Genomic DNA, 16,230 nt, shown 5'->3' with positions numbered 1-16,230 from the left:
TTTTCACTGACCAAACCCTGATCGCACCCTGATCAAACTCTGACGTGAAATGCAACGCAAGTGTGGAAGGGGCCTAAGGGTGAAGACACACATGGCGTTTTTGGGCCGTTTTTACAAAGTGCGTTTTCAGATCGTAAAAAACGCATCCGTTTTTAAAAACGCATGCGTTTTTGTCCGGTTTTCCGAAATTGCGCAATGAAAAACGGACAAAAATGCATGCGTTTTTTAACGCATGTGTTTTTAACGATCTGAAAACGCACTTAGTAAAAACTGCCCAAAAACGCCATGTGTGTCTTCACCCTAACAGTGCAAACGGATCTGGGATCGTGCAAGCCCCTCTCTCGCAGTCTTTTCATTGTGTTTTTAAAAATTCAGAACAAACGCTTCATGTGAATGCAGCTTTGCTGATGTTTGCTAATCCAGATCATCAGAGTCTTCACCATCTAAATACCGATGACCTGTCCTCTCATTGGTGTTAAAACCTCTCATCGTGTCTTCCACCAGAGAATTTTCCTGGGTAAAGACAGTTGAGAAGGCGACATTCAGTAGTTTGGCCCTTTCCTCATCTCCTTCCACCATGACCCCCATGAATCCCCTCCGAAAAGTCACAGGACTCACTTGGCGTTCAGCGTCTCAGTGGAAGCCATGAAAATTAAGTGTGGACTTTCTAATAGGACTACGGCATACTACAACCAAAGAGGGGTGAAGTACTCATGCCAAATGTACCATTGTTGATGTTATTAAATTATCAAGTATTTTTGAAAAAAAGTTTTATGGTGGTCTTAAGTTTAACTTCTAAATGGTGATCACTAGGAGTGTGAGAGACTCCAAAATATAGACCAGTGTACACACTTAAGAAAGAGAAAGGAGCTACGTATGTTTTAAAGCGTATGTCCCTGTGCTAGCACAAGCAGTGCAAGGACCTCATCGGCATGGACTTCAGACTCCATCTGAGGACAAGCAGTTTTTAGATTTATGTTTTTGAGAGGGAGCACTAACACTACTTGCGGAGGGTAAAATACTTCACAAGAGGCACTAAAAAGTTTTCTGTATACAAGGCATGGAAAGTAGCTTTTCTGACACACTGCCAGGATATTGCGACTTTTTGATGGTTTTAAATCCAACACGCCACTTTTTAAAATATGTGGTGGGGCACAAGTCAGGCCAGGACAAGTCCTAACTTACACAGATTTCTAACTGACACTAACAAAATACAAGGTTTGTATATAAAAAAAGATACTTTATTATTACAGTAATAGCCGTCTAGACATCTGTTAAAATTACAATAATTAAAAAAAACCAGAAATTGTGAAACAGAAGCGGTGACTGTGCAATATTTATTTTTTAAATTGCAAACAACCAACAGCCTCGGATGGCAGTTACATAACCCATGTGCCACATACATCTCCCTTAATTTACAGATCGGAGGAAGCCTCCACATGCAGGGGAAATAAAAACCCTTTTTAAATTGCTTTTACATTCTATGAACAATAAACGTCCTTTAGCCAACGAGAAATGAGTGTTTCTATGTTGCACCCCACCACTACCATCCAGGAGTCACTCAGAGTCTGTAGACCCGTAGCTACACAGAGCGCAGGCGCAATTAAGCTCCGCCCACCTCAGTAGGCGGGTCACACAACTGCTTTGTTGTAGCTCACAGTCTCTCCGCTGCTTCACTTCCTCAAGACCGAGCTGAGGTGACGGTGGTCAAGCCAAGAAAATGAGCGACAGCGGGGAACAAAATTTTGGCGATCGGGTGAGTAGCAATCTTCACTGGTCAGAATTCTGTGGTGGTACTGTGTGTGTTGTGACCTTTTTCCGCGGCTTCATCGAAATGGCCCCCCCCCTATCTTCACCGGGTGCTATTTATGAATACATTATGAATGTGCTGCCGGTAAGTAGTAATGCGCCGGCCTCGTGCAGCGCTGCCAACGCTCGGTGACGATGCGAGGCCCGTGCTCGCGCTGTGACTGCCGGCTGGTAGCTGGCCGCCATTTTGTGAGCATGGAAAGCGCTGGAATAAAATGGCTTCGCGCTGTGGCGCGCTTTATATACCGCTGAGGGCCGGGACTGCCCGGTGTTAGATTTGAGACTTCTGATCCTGCATTATTGTTATAAGCCGGATGGATAATGTATTACGTCCTCTTGCGTCGTGTGCTGCTGTATGCGGCGTCTATACCAGAGCAGACTTTCTTCATTGCGCATCGTGAGGAATAGCCACGCGATTGGTATAGTCTGCACTGCGGGGAGAGGGGTGTTCATACGGGGTTACTACCGCACCACATAACGCAATATGGAGGCGATCATATTTGGGTTTCAATAGAAATGCATTCGATGGGCTGGAGCGCCCAGTGTTTTGCATGTAAACTGTGTGAAACCTCTTTGGCCAGTGCCCGTTCAGTCTAGTATAGATTTTAAAATGCTGTGCAGACGGAACGTGTGAACACAGCCTTGGACCTCCACTCTTGAACTGATGTGCACTGCATTAGATCTATTACCATTGAATATGCTGTAACCTGTCCTCTATAGTAATGTAAGCCAGCTTTCTTCTGGTTGGGGGTCATCCTCACAGCCCTTTATGGTCAGAGCGGGGATGGGCTGGTGCGGCTGCTGCACAAAGGCCTGTACTACATTGCAACTGAGGTCAGACAATTCCCTTAGTCCATATATGGCACTTCAGTTATGAAGAGGAACATGGAGTTTTCCGGAATATTGTGGAGAAGTGTCTATAATTGTGTAAGGAGAATAGAGGATGTGGCTTTATTGCAAGAAATGCAGCTGCCTTTGGATCACCTGGCTGCAGAAACCCTTTTATTAAAACCAGATGGCTTAAAGGGAACCTACCACCACGGATCTACCTATAAAGGTAGATCGGGTGGTAGGTGGATCTATAGGATGTGAGGATAGTCCTTTTAAGACCTAATCCTCACGTCCCTGCGATATTTTAATAACTTTTATTTTGCTAATATGTAAATTTTCTAGAGGCTACTGGGGCGTGGAGTAGCTGGACATGAGGCTACACAGCATGGTTACTCCACGCCCCAGTAGCCTCTTAGTTCGGCCTACCAGATAACTTTGTTGCACAGCTATGAAGAACTGTGCGCCCTAGTTCGAAGCCTGCCGTGTGCACATGTGCAGCGGCTCCAGAGCAGCGACCATGCAGCCCCATGCCTGCTGTCCCTGCATTGCGGACGAGGACGCGCAGCTATAAGAAACAAAGAGGACACTTGGGCGTGGAGTAGCCACGCCGTGTAACCTCCTCTCCGGCTACTCCATGTCCCAGTAGCCTCATTAGAAAATGTACATATTACCAAAATAAAAGTTACTAAAATATTAAAAGGGCTATCCTCACATCCTATAGGTGCACCTACCACCCGATCTAGATTTTTAGGTAGATCCGTGGTGGTAGGTTCCCTTTTATATATTCCTATTACATGTAAGCGTTCAATCCATGATTGTGAGGGTGGCTTTCTTCTGCAGTGATATCCTTTACATCAGCCTCATGGTCATAATTTAGGACTGACTTGTTGAGGCCTATGGGGGTGTTGTAGAGTAATGGAGGTTTTCTATAGAGCATATCTTGTATTGTAAGGCTACATTCACACTGCCGTTGCCCGCCGTAGTGTAGCATGGTGGGTAACGGCAGGGCGGGGAGAGGAGGAGCGCTTTCCACAGGGATATATGGCGCAAGGCGCCTTAATACGGGAAAAGATAGGACATGTCCTATCATTTTCCTGGGTACGGAGCGATATGGTGCCGCACTGTACCACTCCCGTAGGGCGCCGTGCGGCAATTGCCGTCTATGGGGGACGTATATTGGCCTTATATACGTCTGCTTTGTATACGTCCCCCTTGCGGCAGTGTGAACGTAGCTTAAGGGTATGTTCTATGGTTCAGCCCCTTCCCTAGGAAAGTATACATTTGTCCATTCTGCCTGTTATGTAACACTACAGTGTGGCTACTTTCAGTCTATTGGTGGCTAGAATAAGACTGCTTTATATTAAAAATAATAATAATGGGGGGGGGGGGCAACACAATGTCCTAGCATAGGGTGCTTTCTAGTCTGTAGGTTGGGGAGCAGGAATGTGCAGGATATGCCGATCATGCTGTAGTTAATGTGCAGATAAACTGTTAGACCATTATGTAGAGATTGAGTCACATGAAACAGGAAATGTTGCAGAGAAAATAGGAAATATTGCTTTCTATTAAATGTAAGCCTCCAAAGTAATATTGCCTTCCTGTTTTCTATCCAGTTCTGCTTTTTTCCATGGATCTCCCTAAGAGAGTTATTTAAAAATGTTCAAATTAGACTGAAGTGCTTTGGGGGGCATTATCAGTCCCCCTCAAGGCTTTAGCTCCTTGCCTATACCCTAATAGTACCCTATAGTAATACAGCAATACTGGCAACTGTTCCTGCTTGGCCTCTATTGCTGATGTCACTGATTCATTGTCCATTTCTCAGGATTACTGGAGTGGTGTGAGGTGGTTCCCTCAGCTGTGTGGTAGTATGGCTTACACTGTGTGTGTGTGTGTGTGTGTGTGTGTATATTGCATTTGCAATGTATACCATGAAGCTGCCAGTGATCAGGATCTCAATATAAAGGACTATATGTACGGTAATAGAGAAAAGATTACAGGCGGTCCCCTACTTAAGTACACTCGACTTGCATATGACCCCTAGTTACAAATGGACCTCTGGATGTTGGTAATTTACTGTACTTACCCTCAGGCTACAATTATCAGCAATAACAGTTATCAGAGGTGTCTGTAATGAAGCTTTAGTGTTAATCCTGATTCTTATGAAAACCCAACATTTTTAACCCCTAGGGGACACAGCCTATTTTGGCCTTAAGGACGCGGCCCCATTCTTCAAATCTGACCTGTGTCACTATAAGTGGTTATAGCTTTGGAACGCTATGAGATATCCAGGGGATTTTGAGATTGTTTTCTCGTGACACATTGTACTTCAAATTAGTTTAAAAATTTGGATGATATCTTTTGTGTTTAGTTATGAAAAAAAACAAAATTTGGAAAAAATTTGGAAAAATTCTTTATTTTCAACGTTCTAAATTCTCTACTTTTGATGCAGATAGTCATAGCTCCCAAATAAATTCATAACTTACATTTCCCAAATGTCTGCTTTATGTTGGCATGGTTTTTTAAGATTCCACATATTTTACTAGAGTGTTATGAGGCTCAGAATTTAGGTATCATTTTTCAAATTTTTTGTAAAATCACCAAAACCTGTATTAGATGGACCTGCTCAACTTCTAATTGACACTGAGAGGCCTAAATAATAGCGAGACTCATAAATTACCCCATTATGGAAACTACACCCCTCAACGTATGAAAAACCACTTTTAAGAAGTTTGTTAACGCTTTACGTGTTTTATAGGGGTTAAAACAAAATGGAGGTGCAGTCTGCAAATTGTAATATTTTTTCACAATACACCCATTTTGGGTGGAAAATTAAACATTTACAATGGATTAAATGAATAAAGGCTCCACAAAGTTTGTTACCCAATCTCTCCCGAGTACACTGATACTCTACATGTGGTGGTAACCTGTTGTATGGGCGCACGGCCGGGCATAGAAGGGAAGGAGGCGCCATCCAGATCAGATTTGCTATGTCACATTGTACAGGCTATAATTTTTTTCTTTTTTTAATGTGGACCTATAGGGGCTTATTTCTTTTGCCACATGAGATGCACTTTTCTGGTACGTAATTTGGGGGAATCTATAGGCTAATTGGTGAGATTTTATTAACTCTTTGTTGGTGGAGGAAATGAAAATCATCACTTTTCAGGAAGATTTTTATGGGTTTTTTTTTTTTTGGCTGTTTACCATACCATAAAAATAGTATATTATTTTTATTCTATGGGTCGCCACGATTACAAAAAGACCTCATTTATATAGATTTTTTTATTTTTTTCCCATTTTTAGTGCATAAAAAGTAATTTGGCAAAAATGTTGTTACTTTTAGCATCACCGACTTTCATATGCATAACTTTTTTATTTTTCGCCTCACAAATCTGTTTAAGGGCTTATTTTTTGCGAGAAGGATTGTTCTTTTTAGTGGTCTTATTTTAGAGTGCATAACATTTTTTAAATCCCTTTTTAGAGCATTTTTATAGGGTATTAATTGAAAATGATCTTTTTTCTGGAGCTTTTTTTTGTTTTGTTTTTTACGGGGTTAACTTTGCGGATCTAATAACGATTCTGTTTTATTATGCAGATTGTTACGGACGCAGGGATACCAAATATGTGGGGGTTTTGTGTATTTTATTCAATTGTACTGAATAAAAACTAATTTGGAGAAAATCTTATTCATTTTAGCATCACCATCTTTTTATATGCATAACTTTTTTATTTTTTGGCAGATAAATCTTGTTAGGGGCTTATTTTTTGCGAGAACAGTTGTTCTTTTTAGTGGGCTTATTTTGGAGTGCATAACATTTTTTAAATCACTTTTTAGAGCATTTTTTATAGGGTATTAATTAAAAATTATCTTTTTTTGGAATGTTTTTTGCGTTTTTTTCCTCCGGCGTTTACCGTGCGGGTCCAGTAACAATTCTGTTTTATTATGCAGATTGTTACGGACGCGGCAATACCAAATATGCAGGGTTTTTTTGTGTTTTTATGTTTTTTATACTTAAGTTTTTTTATGGGAAAGTGACATTTTAGGGGCTTATATTTTTATGTATTTATTTTTTTATTTATTCTAATGTGTTAACTTTAGTGTTTTTGACTTTTTTTTAATTATACATACTTGAACTTAAACCAGTGATGCTCTGATCACTGGTTTAAGTTCAATACACTGCTCTACAATACTATTTTATTGTAGAGCAGTGTAAACTGTCTGAGCAAGCTTGCGCATGCTCAGACAGTTTACAGCCAGACCCGGAAGGGGTCTGGCTGCCATGGAGACCGGGCAGCTCCGGGGCACATGCCAGTCCTCGGAGCTGCCCAGAAGTGGATCGGATCCCCCGGTAAGCGGCACGGGGGATCCGATCCACAGCTCAAACACACTTACACGCCGCAGTCATGTTTGACCGCGGCGTGTAAGGGGTTAACACCCGCGATCGGAGCCGGCTCCGATCGCGGGTGTTAGCGCAGGCTGTCAGCTGTACTAGACAGCTGACAGCCACTGCTTCTGGTACCGGCTCCGTTCGTGAGCCGGTGCCAGAAGCAGGACGTTATAGAACGTCCCCGTGCGCTAAGCATCTAGCCCCGGGGACGTACTATAACGTCCTGGTGCGCCTAGGGGTTAAAATCCAATCGTCACAGAGACCAAAAAAAGTTTTGGATTACAATGATAAAATATACAGTTCCGACTTACATACAAATTCAACTTAAGAACAAATCTACAGACCCTATCTTTCTTGCTACGTTCTGTGTTTTTTTTTTTATTATTTAAACCACCACCAACAACAAAAAAACCATACATTTTTCTTCAGTTTAAAGAGATGTATGGAGGGTTTTTTTTTATCTGAGTTTCAAATTCAGGTGTCTATGGCTCTCCCCTTTTTCGGGTGTGCAGTCTGGCACAACACCTAGGTCCCATGTGTCCTTTATTAGTGGTCCGCTGCGGTCTAGGAGGTACAAGTCAGTCTAATAAGCTAGACTGTGGAATAGATAATGATTTAGAGCCCCCCAGCAGTTAGTGGATCCTTATGCAACAGCACAGGACGCATAAAAAAATATGGCAGCACCCTTAACACAAAGTATGACCTACAAGAAGTCTAAAAAGTGACAAGCCAAACCAGTTCATCCATTCCAGAAGGAATAGACTCCCAAAAGTAGACGGCACTGTTTGGACCTGGTTGGGTCTCCTCATTACAGCGTAGGGAACTGTTTTGGCTGTGTGAGAGGCTATTGACTAGCGTCAGTAGGTAAGAGCTGTTATGGAGAGTTTGCCAATTTAGGTGGCCTTATAGTTGTGTGAAAGCCATAGATGCATAGGGAATTTTGGGTAGTAAGCAAATACGTTTTGGGTGTTATATGGTAAACAATGCCTACTTTTGCTACCTTGAAAGTAAGTTTCTGCACATTTGCTTCTTGTCGGAAGAATGTGCCTGTGTCTGAGCTTGTCTTGTAAGGAAGGTAGGATGGGACTGCATTGTGCAGATAAGAGAAGCTATTCCTGAGAAGAATCCAACCATGGTCAGAATATTTACAGTCTGATCCCGGCCAACCAAACTTAACTCCTTGGCTGATAGACATGTTGGAATTATATATGTGATATACCCTTTAAGGGTTTCTGCCTGCTTCCTCCTCTCCCACAAGTAAATATAGAGACTTTCAGATATCAATGTTCTTGCCCATTAGGATCCACACCTGCTTTTACTGAACAATTGAAAGGAATCTACCAGCAAAAACATGAAAAACCATGGACACTTTGACCTTTTTTATTTTAATAGTGACAGAGGGGCGAGCTAAAGGTCAATTTGGAACACTAAACCAGCAGTCCCTAAGGAACTGGGTGGTTTAGTGTCCCAAATCGCCCTTACTGGTCCTCTTTAATGCTGATTTTAGAAAGCAGACTTTGAATTCTGTATGAAATGTTGTTTTTCAAATAAAAAAAGTGTACATAAATTAGGCAAATATACGTTGGGATACCAAATAATGGCTCATGGTCAGGAACATGTGTTTTTCATGTGGGAGAAGGGGGTTTAACATTTTTTGGCAAAATATAGGTCTTTCATTGGCTTTCCTGTTAGGAGCAGTAGTATGGCAGCTACTACTACTCTTTACACAGAAGCTTCTAAATTGTCTTCCGCATGTCCATTATTTAAGAAGGCAAATGATGACCCAAAAGGGCATGTCCTATATTTTTCCGAATCACAGAGGTGGCTGCTCTGCTTTACATGGGAAGGGGTGGGAAGCACTCACTCTTTCTTGGCCCATGCGTGTTCATGATCCCTTGGGTAACTGATCTTGCTGGCACAGAAGACATATACCAGAGTTGAATTGGAAAGCCTGGACTTGGCCCCCATCATGGCTGCTCTTGACATGTGTTTGCAGCTGCAAGAGGGAATAATAACCTATTGAGCACTCAGAAGAATAGAACAGCTGCTGGGCTAGATTCTGACTGATCTCTCTAGAAAGGAGCCTTGAGCAGTGGGTATTGCATGTTGTAGAAAATTACAAATAAAAACCTATCGGAGGAAAACGTTTTTGGTCCATAATGGATGCATTGCAAGTCTAACAAAAAAGATGCTTTTAGAGGGACCATGTCTACCCACTAGCCTGCATGGCTCTGGCTCTTAATTGCCAGCACTCATTCAGATCTGCAATAAAGCCAAGGTGTTCTTCCTTGGCTTAAATTAACCTCTTGTACAGGTGGCAGAAACGGCATGGATATGTTTGAGATTAATTCTCTGGGTAAGAATGTGTGCTTTTATTTATTTTTAATTTTTTTTTGTTCCTATGGATAGTTATATTTTGGACACTAAGCCACTGGTCACCTGAAGGAACTTTAGGTGAATTCATTTCTCAGAGGAGCTGCCAGGTCCTGTTTGAAGGCATGCATATATAACTTAAAGTTGTTCTTCTCATTAATTGTTAAAAATCAGTCCAGGGTTCTCCCATTTTTAATTTACTACAAAGAGTACAATAAGTGCTGCATATTTAATGCATTTGTAGATTAGCAGCCACTACATCACATTTGAGGACAAACAATTAGGGAATGCAGTTCAGATCTCTCTATTGGCTTTTACAGAGTTTTGATCCTAAAGATTTTAAACTCCATCCTGTTCTTTTTCTGTTAAGGTTAATATTGAAGAAGGAAAATACAGAAGTCGTCATTTGACACGTTTATTATTTGAGAATTATTTGAAGCTCAGAAATAAGTGAAGCTGAAATATGAAAAAAAAAATTAAAGTATGCATGCTAATTGTCAGAACTGAAGCCCTACTTATAGAATTTTGAGAAATGTGTATGAAGTGGGGAAGATGAAAAGAAGTCAGAATTTGAAAATGAAGAATGAAGAAGGAAAGAGAAATAAAAATGAAGTTAAGATAAGAAGTAATCTGGGATCATAAAGCTCTACGCTAAGTAATTACTAGTCTGTTTCTGTGTCCCTGTACATATATCAAATTATATGCATGCGTTATCTGTTAAAGAGAGCATACAGGGTAAAGCACGTAGGTAACAAAACGGGGCTGTAATTAAAATTCACTCAGACTCATAGTAAAGACAACTTCAAAGGAGGTTTTTTTTTCTTTTAAATGCCTTGTCAATTTTGGTGAATTTATTGTTTTGTGTTCAGGAATCCCGATCTGCTTCAAGAAGTGGAAGTGCCCGACGTTCAGGCAAGTCTGCAAGTCACTCTCCTAATCGTTCCCCTGCACGCTCACGCTCTAAGGAGGGATCAAGACGTTCAAGATCCAAATCTAGGTCAAGATCTGAATCAAGGTTTGTTGTGCACAGTCAATGCATTCATACACATGTTACACATGTTACTTGTGTGTTGAGTTTTTATTGCTAGTGAAAAATGTAGCAAATGTATTCACTGTCTCCCTCCATATTTTAGATCCAGATCAAGAAGGAGTTCTCGTCGTCATTATACAAGATCTCGTACCCGTTCAAGGTCTCATAGAAGATCTAGAAGCCGTTCATATAGCAGAGATTATCGACGACGTCACAGCCATAGCCACTCTCCTATGTCAAATCGCAGACGCCATGTTGGCAATAGAGTAAGTTTTTTCCAAGGTTCGGTTTAAGAAATTAGAACCCCACCACATTAAGGATTTGCTTAAGAATTGATGGCCTTTACCAAGGGGATGGTTACACTTGGCTCCACATCCAATCAGCTGATTGCAGCCGCTTTGCAAGGCTTGGTTAATTTAGCAGTCATCTAAATTGACGCTGGATGTGGTGTAAGGTTCACATAATGCTAAAATTTAAATTCCAAGGCTATCTAGTCTGTTTATTAAAGTACACCCTTAAAATCTGTTTTGGAAAATATTTTATAACATTTGTGTTATCTTTACCTTCTAGGCAAACCCTGATCCTAACTGTTGCTTGGGTGTATTTGGTCTAAGTCTTTATACCACAGAGCGTGACCTAAGAGAAGTGTTTTCAAAGTATGGTCCAATATCTGATGTTTCAATTGTGTATGATCAGCAATCAAGACGATCCAGAGGATTCTCATTTGTATATTTTGAAAATGTTGATGATGCAAAGGAGGTGAGTATAATGTTGCAATTGTGAGTTTTATAATGTATGCTCATGAAACAAACTTTATTTTTATATTTGGTGGAAAAAAAAGTGTTCTAAAGATCGCCTTTTTTTTCTGCAGGCAAAAGAACGTGCCAATGGAATGGAGCTCGATGGAAGAAGGATAAGGGTTGATTTCTCCATAACTAAAAGGCCTCATACACCTACGCCAGGGATTTATATGGGCAGACCAACCTAGTAAGTGTAAATACTAGTTAAAGCTTGTCTGCTCTAACGTGGATCAGAACATCTGTTTAAGAATAATGGGTGAGCTAGTGCCAACCTATCAATTCTATCAACCTCAATCATGCCAACCCTTAAACATTTTAAAGAATAAAGCAGATGACTAATATTGAGTCCTTGAACAGTGTTCTTCTACTACTACTTGTCAGCTAGGTAAAACATCTAATTGCCTACTATGTCTTGTTAATATGCATATTAAAAGGGATGCATTTAACTGAAGTGTAGCTCACTGAGAGATTTTTGTATGCTTTTCTGCCTCTTAAGTGTATCTTTTAACTAGTTGCTGTATCTGGTTTAAGATTGTTGCATGCAGTTGAGTTATGATCATTCATTTTTTTTTTTTTTTTTTTTTTTTCCCTCTCCTCCTTTCCTACCATCCACCTGTAACCTCTAAAGTAGTGGGAGTTCTCGCAGAAGAGACTATTATGATCGAGGGTATGAAAGAGGTGGATATGACGACCGTGATTACTATAGTCGTTCTTCTTACAGGTAAAAAACAAAAACCAGTTTTGCGGATGCCTAGCTGTGTGGCTTTATTAAACGATAATGTGACATCTGCTGATATTTGTATTAATCTACTGTCTTTTTTATTTCAGGGGTGGTGGTGGTGGTGGTGGCGGCGGTGGTGGTGGTGGTGGAGGAGGATGGCGTGGTGGTCAGGACCGGGATCAGTTTTCTAGGTAACTGAGTACAAGACTAATGTCTGCTTTTGTTTGGTTTCTGAATTTACATTTTGTAAATTAATGGGGAAAAAATTTAATTAAATTAAATGCTAAAGCTTGTCCTCAAATCCAAGTCCGCCTGACCTTATAACATTTTACTTCAACAGGAGACGGTCGCCTTCGCCATACTATAGCAGAGGGGGATACAGGTCTCGCTCTAGGTCTCGTTCTTACTCTCCACGTAAGTTGACTTTGTTGTTGTTGTGTCCCCCATAGGCGGCAATGGGCGCACGGCGCTCAACGGGAGCGGTATGGTGCTGCACCCGTGCGCCATATGTTCCTGTGGAGAGGGGCGGGGGTGAGCTGCGCTCACCTCCTCCTCTCCCCGTGTGCTGCCGTTGCCCGCCGTGCTATGGTACAGTGGGCCACTGCAGTGTGAATGTAGCCTTATAGAGCCTAATTCACTGAATGGTGGGGGACTTGGTGATGAGACCCCCACAGATCACCAGAACAAGGGGTCCCAGGTACCTCAGTCAGTCCCAGGTAGTTATGGAGCAGGTGGCTGCGCAGGGCTGTTCTGCTTCCTTCATCCCCATGGAGCTGATGGAGATTGCCGAGCTCGGCAATCTCGTCAGCACCAGAGAGATGAATGAAGCAGAATGGTAATGCACGGCTATCTGCTCCACTCATTTCCGGGAGTGACAAGTGGTCAAACGGAGGTATCTAGGACCCCTCATTCTCGTGATCTGCAGGGGTCTCTCTACTATTACACCCACCAATCAGCAAGCTAGGCCTTATCCTGTGGATGGGGCTTAACTTGCTTGGTGGGAATACCCCTTTAAATAATGCATGGTGGAACTCTACCATCAAAAGTAGATCTAACCCTAATCTTTATTTTATTAATCCTTAAACCTAATCTAACTTTGTAAAAGTAATATGCAAACTACTTGGAGAAGCTACTAGGTCGTGGGGCAGCTTGACGCCGAGGCTACTCATAACTCTACAGGGACAACCTCTGCTCCTCTTTCTGATGTGGGTTAAAAGACACTGCATCTTGGAACTAATTTCTCTGTAATTATACTGTATTGTGTGTGTATATTGGGCATAGAAGGGATTAAAAGATGCTCTGCATGTCTTATCACTAACCGGAAAAGGTGTTGGAGCTACTGTAGCTCCATAGAACCCAGCAACTTCTGAAAGAAGAGCAGCGCGCCAGAAAGCGCAAGTGGGTGTTCATTGCCTTTTCAGGGAACTTGCATATTACTTTCATAAGTGTTATTCGGTTTAAAAATGAGTAAAAATAAAGATTAGTGCTGATGTAGGTAGGAAGAATCTACCATCAGATCCACTTCTAATGGTTGATTTCTCATGGTAGCTTTCCTTTAAAAATTCCTGCACATTATGTGAGGTAATGTTTCAAGCACTTGGATTGTTTTTGCTAATATTTTATTTATTTTATTTTCAGGTCGTTATTAACGTGGAGTTGCTTCAGTCAGTTTAAATTAAACAGTAAATTTTTGAAGAATACGCTGTACAAACACTTTGGAGAATGTTTTGGCAATTTTGTAAAGATGGACATTTCTTGTAGACATCATGACCTACAGATGTGCACAAAACTTTTATTTTTTTTTTTGTTGGTGGGGTCACAATGAGGCAAAGTTTTGCCATTTAAATTTCTGACCATTATTTACATAGGCATCATATTGTTGGTACCAACTTAAATGTAAAAAGTTGCCTATAAAATGTTATTTCCCATAACCCAAAATTTTTAGAGAATGGCAAAGTAAACATTAAATGGAGTTAATATTTTGTGACCTACAGTATCTATATTTAGGAAGTCAACCTGTCAATATTTAGAAGAGAATATTGAGACCTTCGCACTGCATCTATAATAATTTGTCCATGTTTTCAGGTGTTGGGCGATATGATAAACCTTTCCCACATAAAACTATTGTTGCTCTATAAAACATTCCAGAGCTGCATTTTTGTCTACATTGCCCCCCCCCCCTCCCCATCTGTGACCCCATTGTGGACTAGATTTTTGAATAAACCTAAGTTTACTTTCCAGTGGCAATGACACATGCCAAGTTGTAGCTTTTTTTTTTCCCTCCGTAGTTATCTGCTTAACAATATGGTGCGTATATGTGGCGTATACTGATCCAGAAAATTACTGCAAGCTTGTAGAGACATCATTGGTCATATGGGTGGTTTAAGTTCATGTAATAGTGTGCCCTCCAAATAAATAAACAGTACACATGTTGCTTTTGTTTGTGTAATGCTATTTTTAAATAAATGTGTTTTTTGAACAAAATTTTGATTGAAATTCCACTTTTTTGGGGCAGTGTGTAGCGAAAACCAGTCCAGCTGCTTTCTTGCACCAAACATTCTACTGTCGAGGGGTGGGAGCATGCAAATTGTGCCATGTTATGTCTAGAAACTTCTCTGCTGGAAGCTTACATTTTTCTGAGCTGAATTGCCGCATTATTAAGGAAATCTACCATCCCAGGTAGATCTGGTGGCAGGTTCCTATATTTAGTGGTAACCTGATGGTGTGTGTGTTTTTTTTTGTTTTTTTTTTAAACTTGGTGCCCCAGATCTATATTAAAAGTTTATATGGGGCTTTCGGTTACGGCACTGATGGAGATGGCTTCGTAGTACACAGCTCCTGCCGGCTCCCACCAAAATCTGCTCCAGTACGTGCTAAAGAGCTCGCCTCGACAAACACTCCCCCCTCCCTCATCTGGGGGTGGGGCAACAAACCAACCTGAAACATTTATGGAGAGGTATGTGCTCAGAAGTGAACAAAAGAGGGTCCCTTGAGTCGGCTCTTGCTGCAGCATGGCTTCCCCACTACCTAAGATGGCACCGCTCTTGCCAAGAGCTTTTCTTCAGAAGGGGACAAGACAGGGATGCCCAATCTCAGCCCTCCTTTTTAACCTGCCTCTAGAGCCACTAGCCAGTTATCTGGCAACCTCAACAACCTTTGAAGGCATCTCAGTGGGGGAGAAGTTGCTGAAGTGGGCACTTTTCGCTGATAAAGTGTTTATGGCGGATCCCCAGGTGACGTACCGAAAGTCTTTAATGACTATGGGATCTTCTCGGGCTTTAAACTTTTCAAAGTGTGAGATCTTGCTTTTGGGTCCATTCTGGTACCATTCTTTATTCATGAATGTGTTTTTAGGCAAGACTGTGAGCGAGCCGATTCCCTTGGCTGAGAAGCAACCCCACACATGAATGGTTTCAGGATGCTTTACAGTTGGCATGAGACAAGACTGGTGGTATCGCTCACCTTGTCTTCTCCGACAAAGCTGTTTTCCAGATGTTCCAAACAATCGGAAAGGGGATTCATCAGAGAAAATGACTTTACCCCAGTCCTCAGCAGTCCACTCCCTGTACCTTTTGCAGAATATCAGTCTGTCCCTGATGCTTTTTTCTGGAGAGAAGTGGCTTCTTTGCTGCCCTCCTTGAAACCAGGCCTTGCTCCAAGAGTCTCCGCCTCACAGTGCGTTCAGATGCACTCACACCTGCCTGATGCCATTCCTGAACAAGCTCTGCACTGCTGGTAGCCCGATCCCGAAGCTGAAACACTTTTAAGAGATGGTCCTGGCGCTTGCTAGTCCTTCTTGGGCGCCCTGGAGCCTTTTTGGCAACAATGGAACCACTCTCCTTGAATTCCTCGATGATGCGATAGATTGTTGACTGAGGTGCAATCTTTCTAGCTGCGATACTCTTCCCTGTTAGGCCAGTTTTGTGCAGTGCAATGATGACTGCTTGTGTTTCTTTAGAGATAACCATGGTTAACAGAAGAGAAACAATGCCAAATACCAGCCTCCTTTTAAAGTGTCCAGTGGTGTTATTCTTACTTAATCATGACAGATTGATCTCCAGCCCTGTCCTCATCAACACCCACACCTGTGTTACTGGAGCAATCACTGAAACGATTTAAGATATTGGATCTTAAATCTTGATACTCGTTATCCAAAGGGTCTCAATCACAGACATGACCTACTATATTTTTACTAGTACATCTAGGTATGTCACGTATTGTTTCATACAAGTTGCCATTCACGAAAAAATCTCTCCCCCCCCACCTTTGTGGAGGCGT

The 16,230-nt window shown here is 41.6% G+C and overlaps 1 protein-coding gene across 1 annotated transcript; it reads left to right on the top strand.

Moving 5' to 3' along the window:
* Positions 1-1,576: 1,576 nt before the first annotated feature.
* TRA2B (transformer 2 beta homolog) lies at positions 1,577-14,436 on the top strand. The gene is made up of 9 exons (XM_072120874.1): positions 1,577-1,756; positions 10,271-10,416; positions 10,535-10,697; positions 11,002-11,190; positions 11,303-11,418; positions 11,860-11,952; positions 12,060-12,143; positions 12,293-12,366; positions 13,591-14,436. The coding sequence occupies exons 1-9, from the start codon at positions 1,721-1,723 to the stop codon at positions 13,599-13,601; spliced, it is 912 nt and encodes a 303-aa protein (XP_071976975.1). The 5' UTR covers positions 1,577-1,720; the 3' UTR covers positions 13,602-14,436.
* Positions 14,437-16,230: the final 1,794 nt, after the last annotated feature.

This window comes from Engystomops pustulosus, chromosome 8 (assembly GCF_040894005.1).
Source record: "Engystomops pustulosus chromosome 8, aEngPut4.maternal, whole genome shotgun sequence".
NCBI lineage: Eukaryota > Metazoa > Chordata > Amphibia > Anura > Leptodactylidae > Engystomops > Engystomops pustulosus.
This window is presented reverse-complemented; position numbering and strand designations above follow the sequence as displayed.

Bases quoted from the DNA above. Each gene is read 5' to 3' on its own strand.
- TRA2B (XM_072120874.1), top strand. From the start codon at position 1,721: ATGAGCGACAGCGGGGAACAAAATTTTGGCGATCGG. The intron at 10,417-10,534 runs GTTTGTTGTGCA...TCCATATTTTAG, and splicing joins AGGTCAAGATCTGAATCAAG to ATCCAGATCAAGAAGGAGTT. The intron at 11,953-12,059 runs GTAAAAAACAAA...TTTTTATTTCAG, and splicing joins TATAGTCGTTCTTCTTACAG to GGGTGGTGGTGGTGGTGGTG.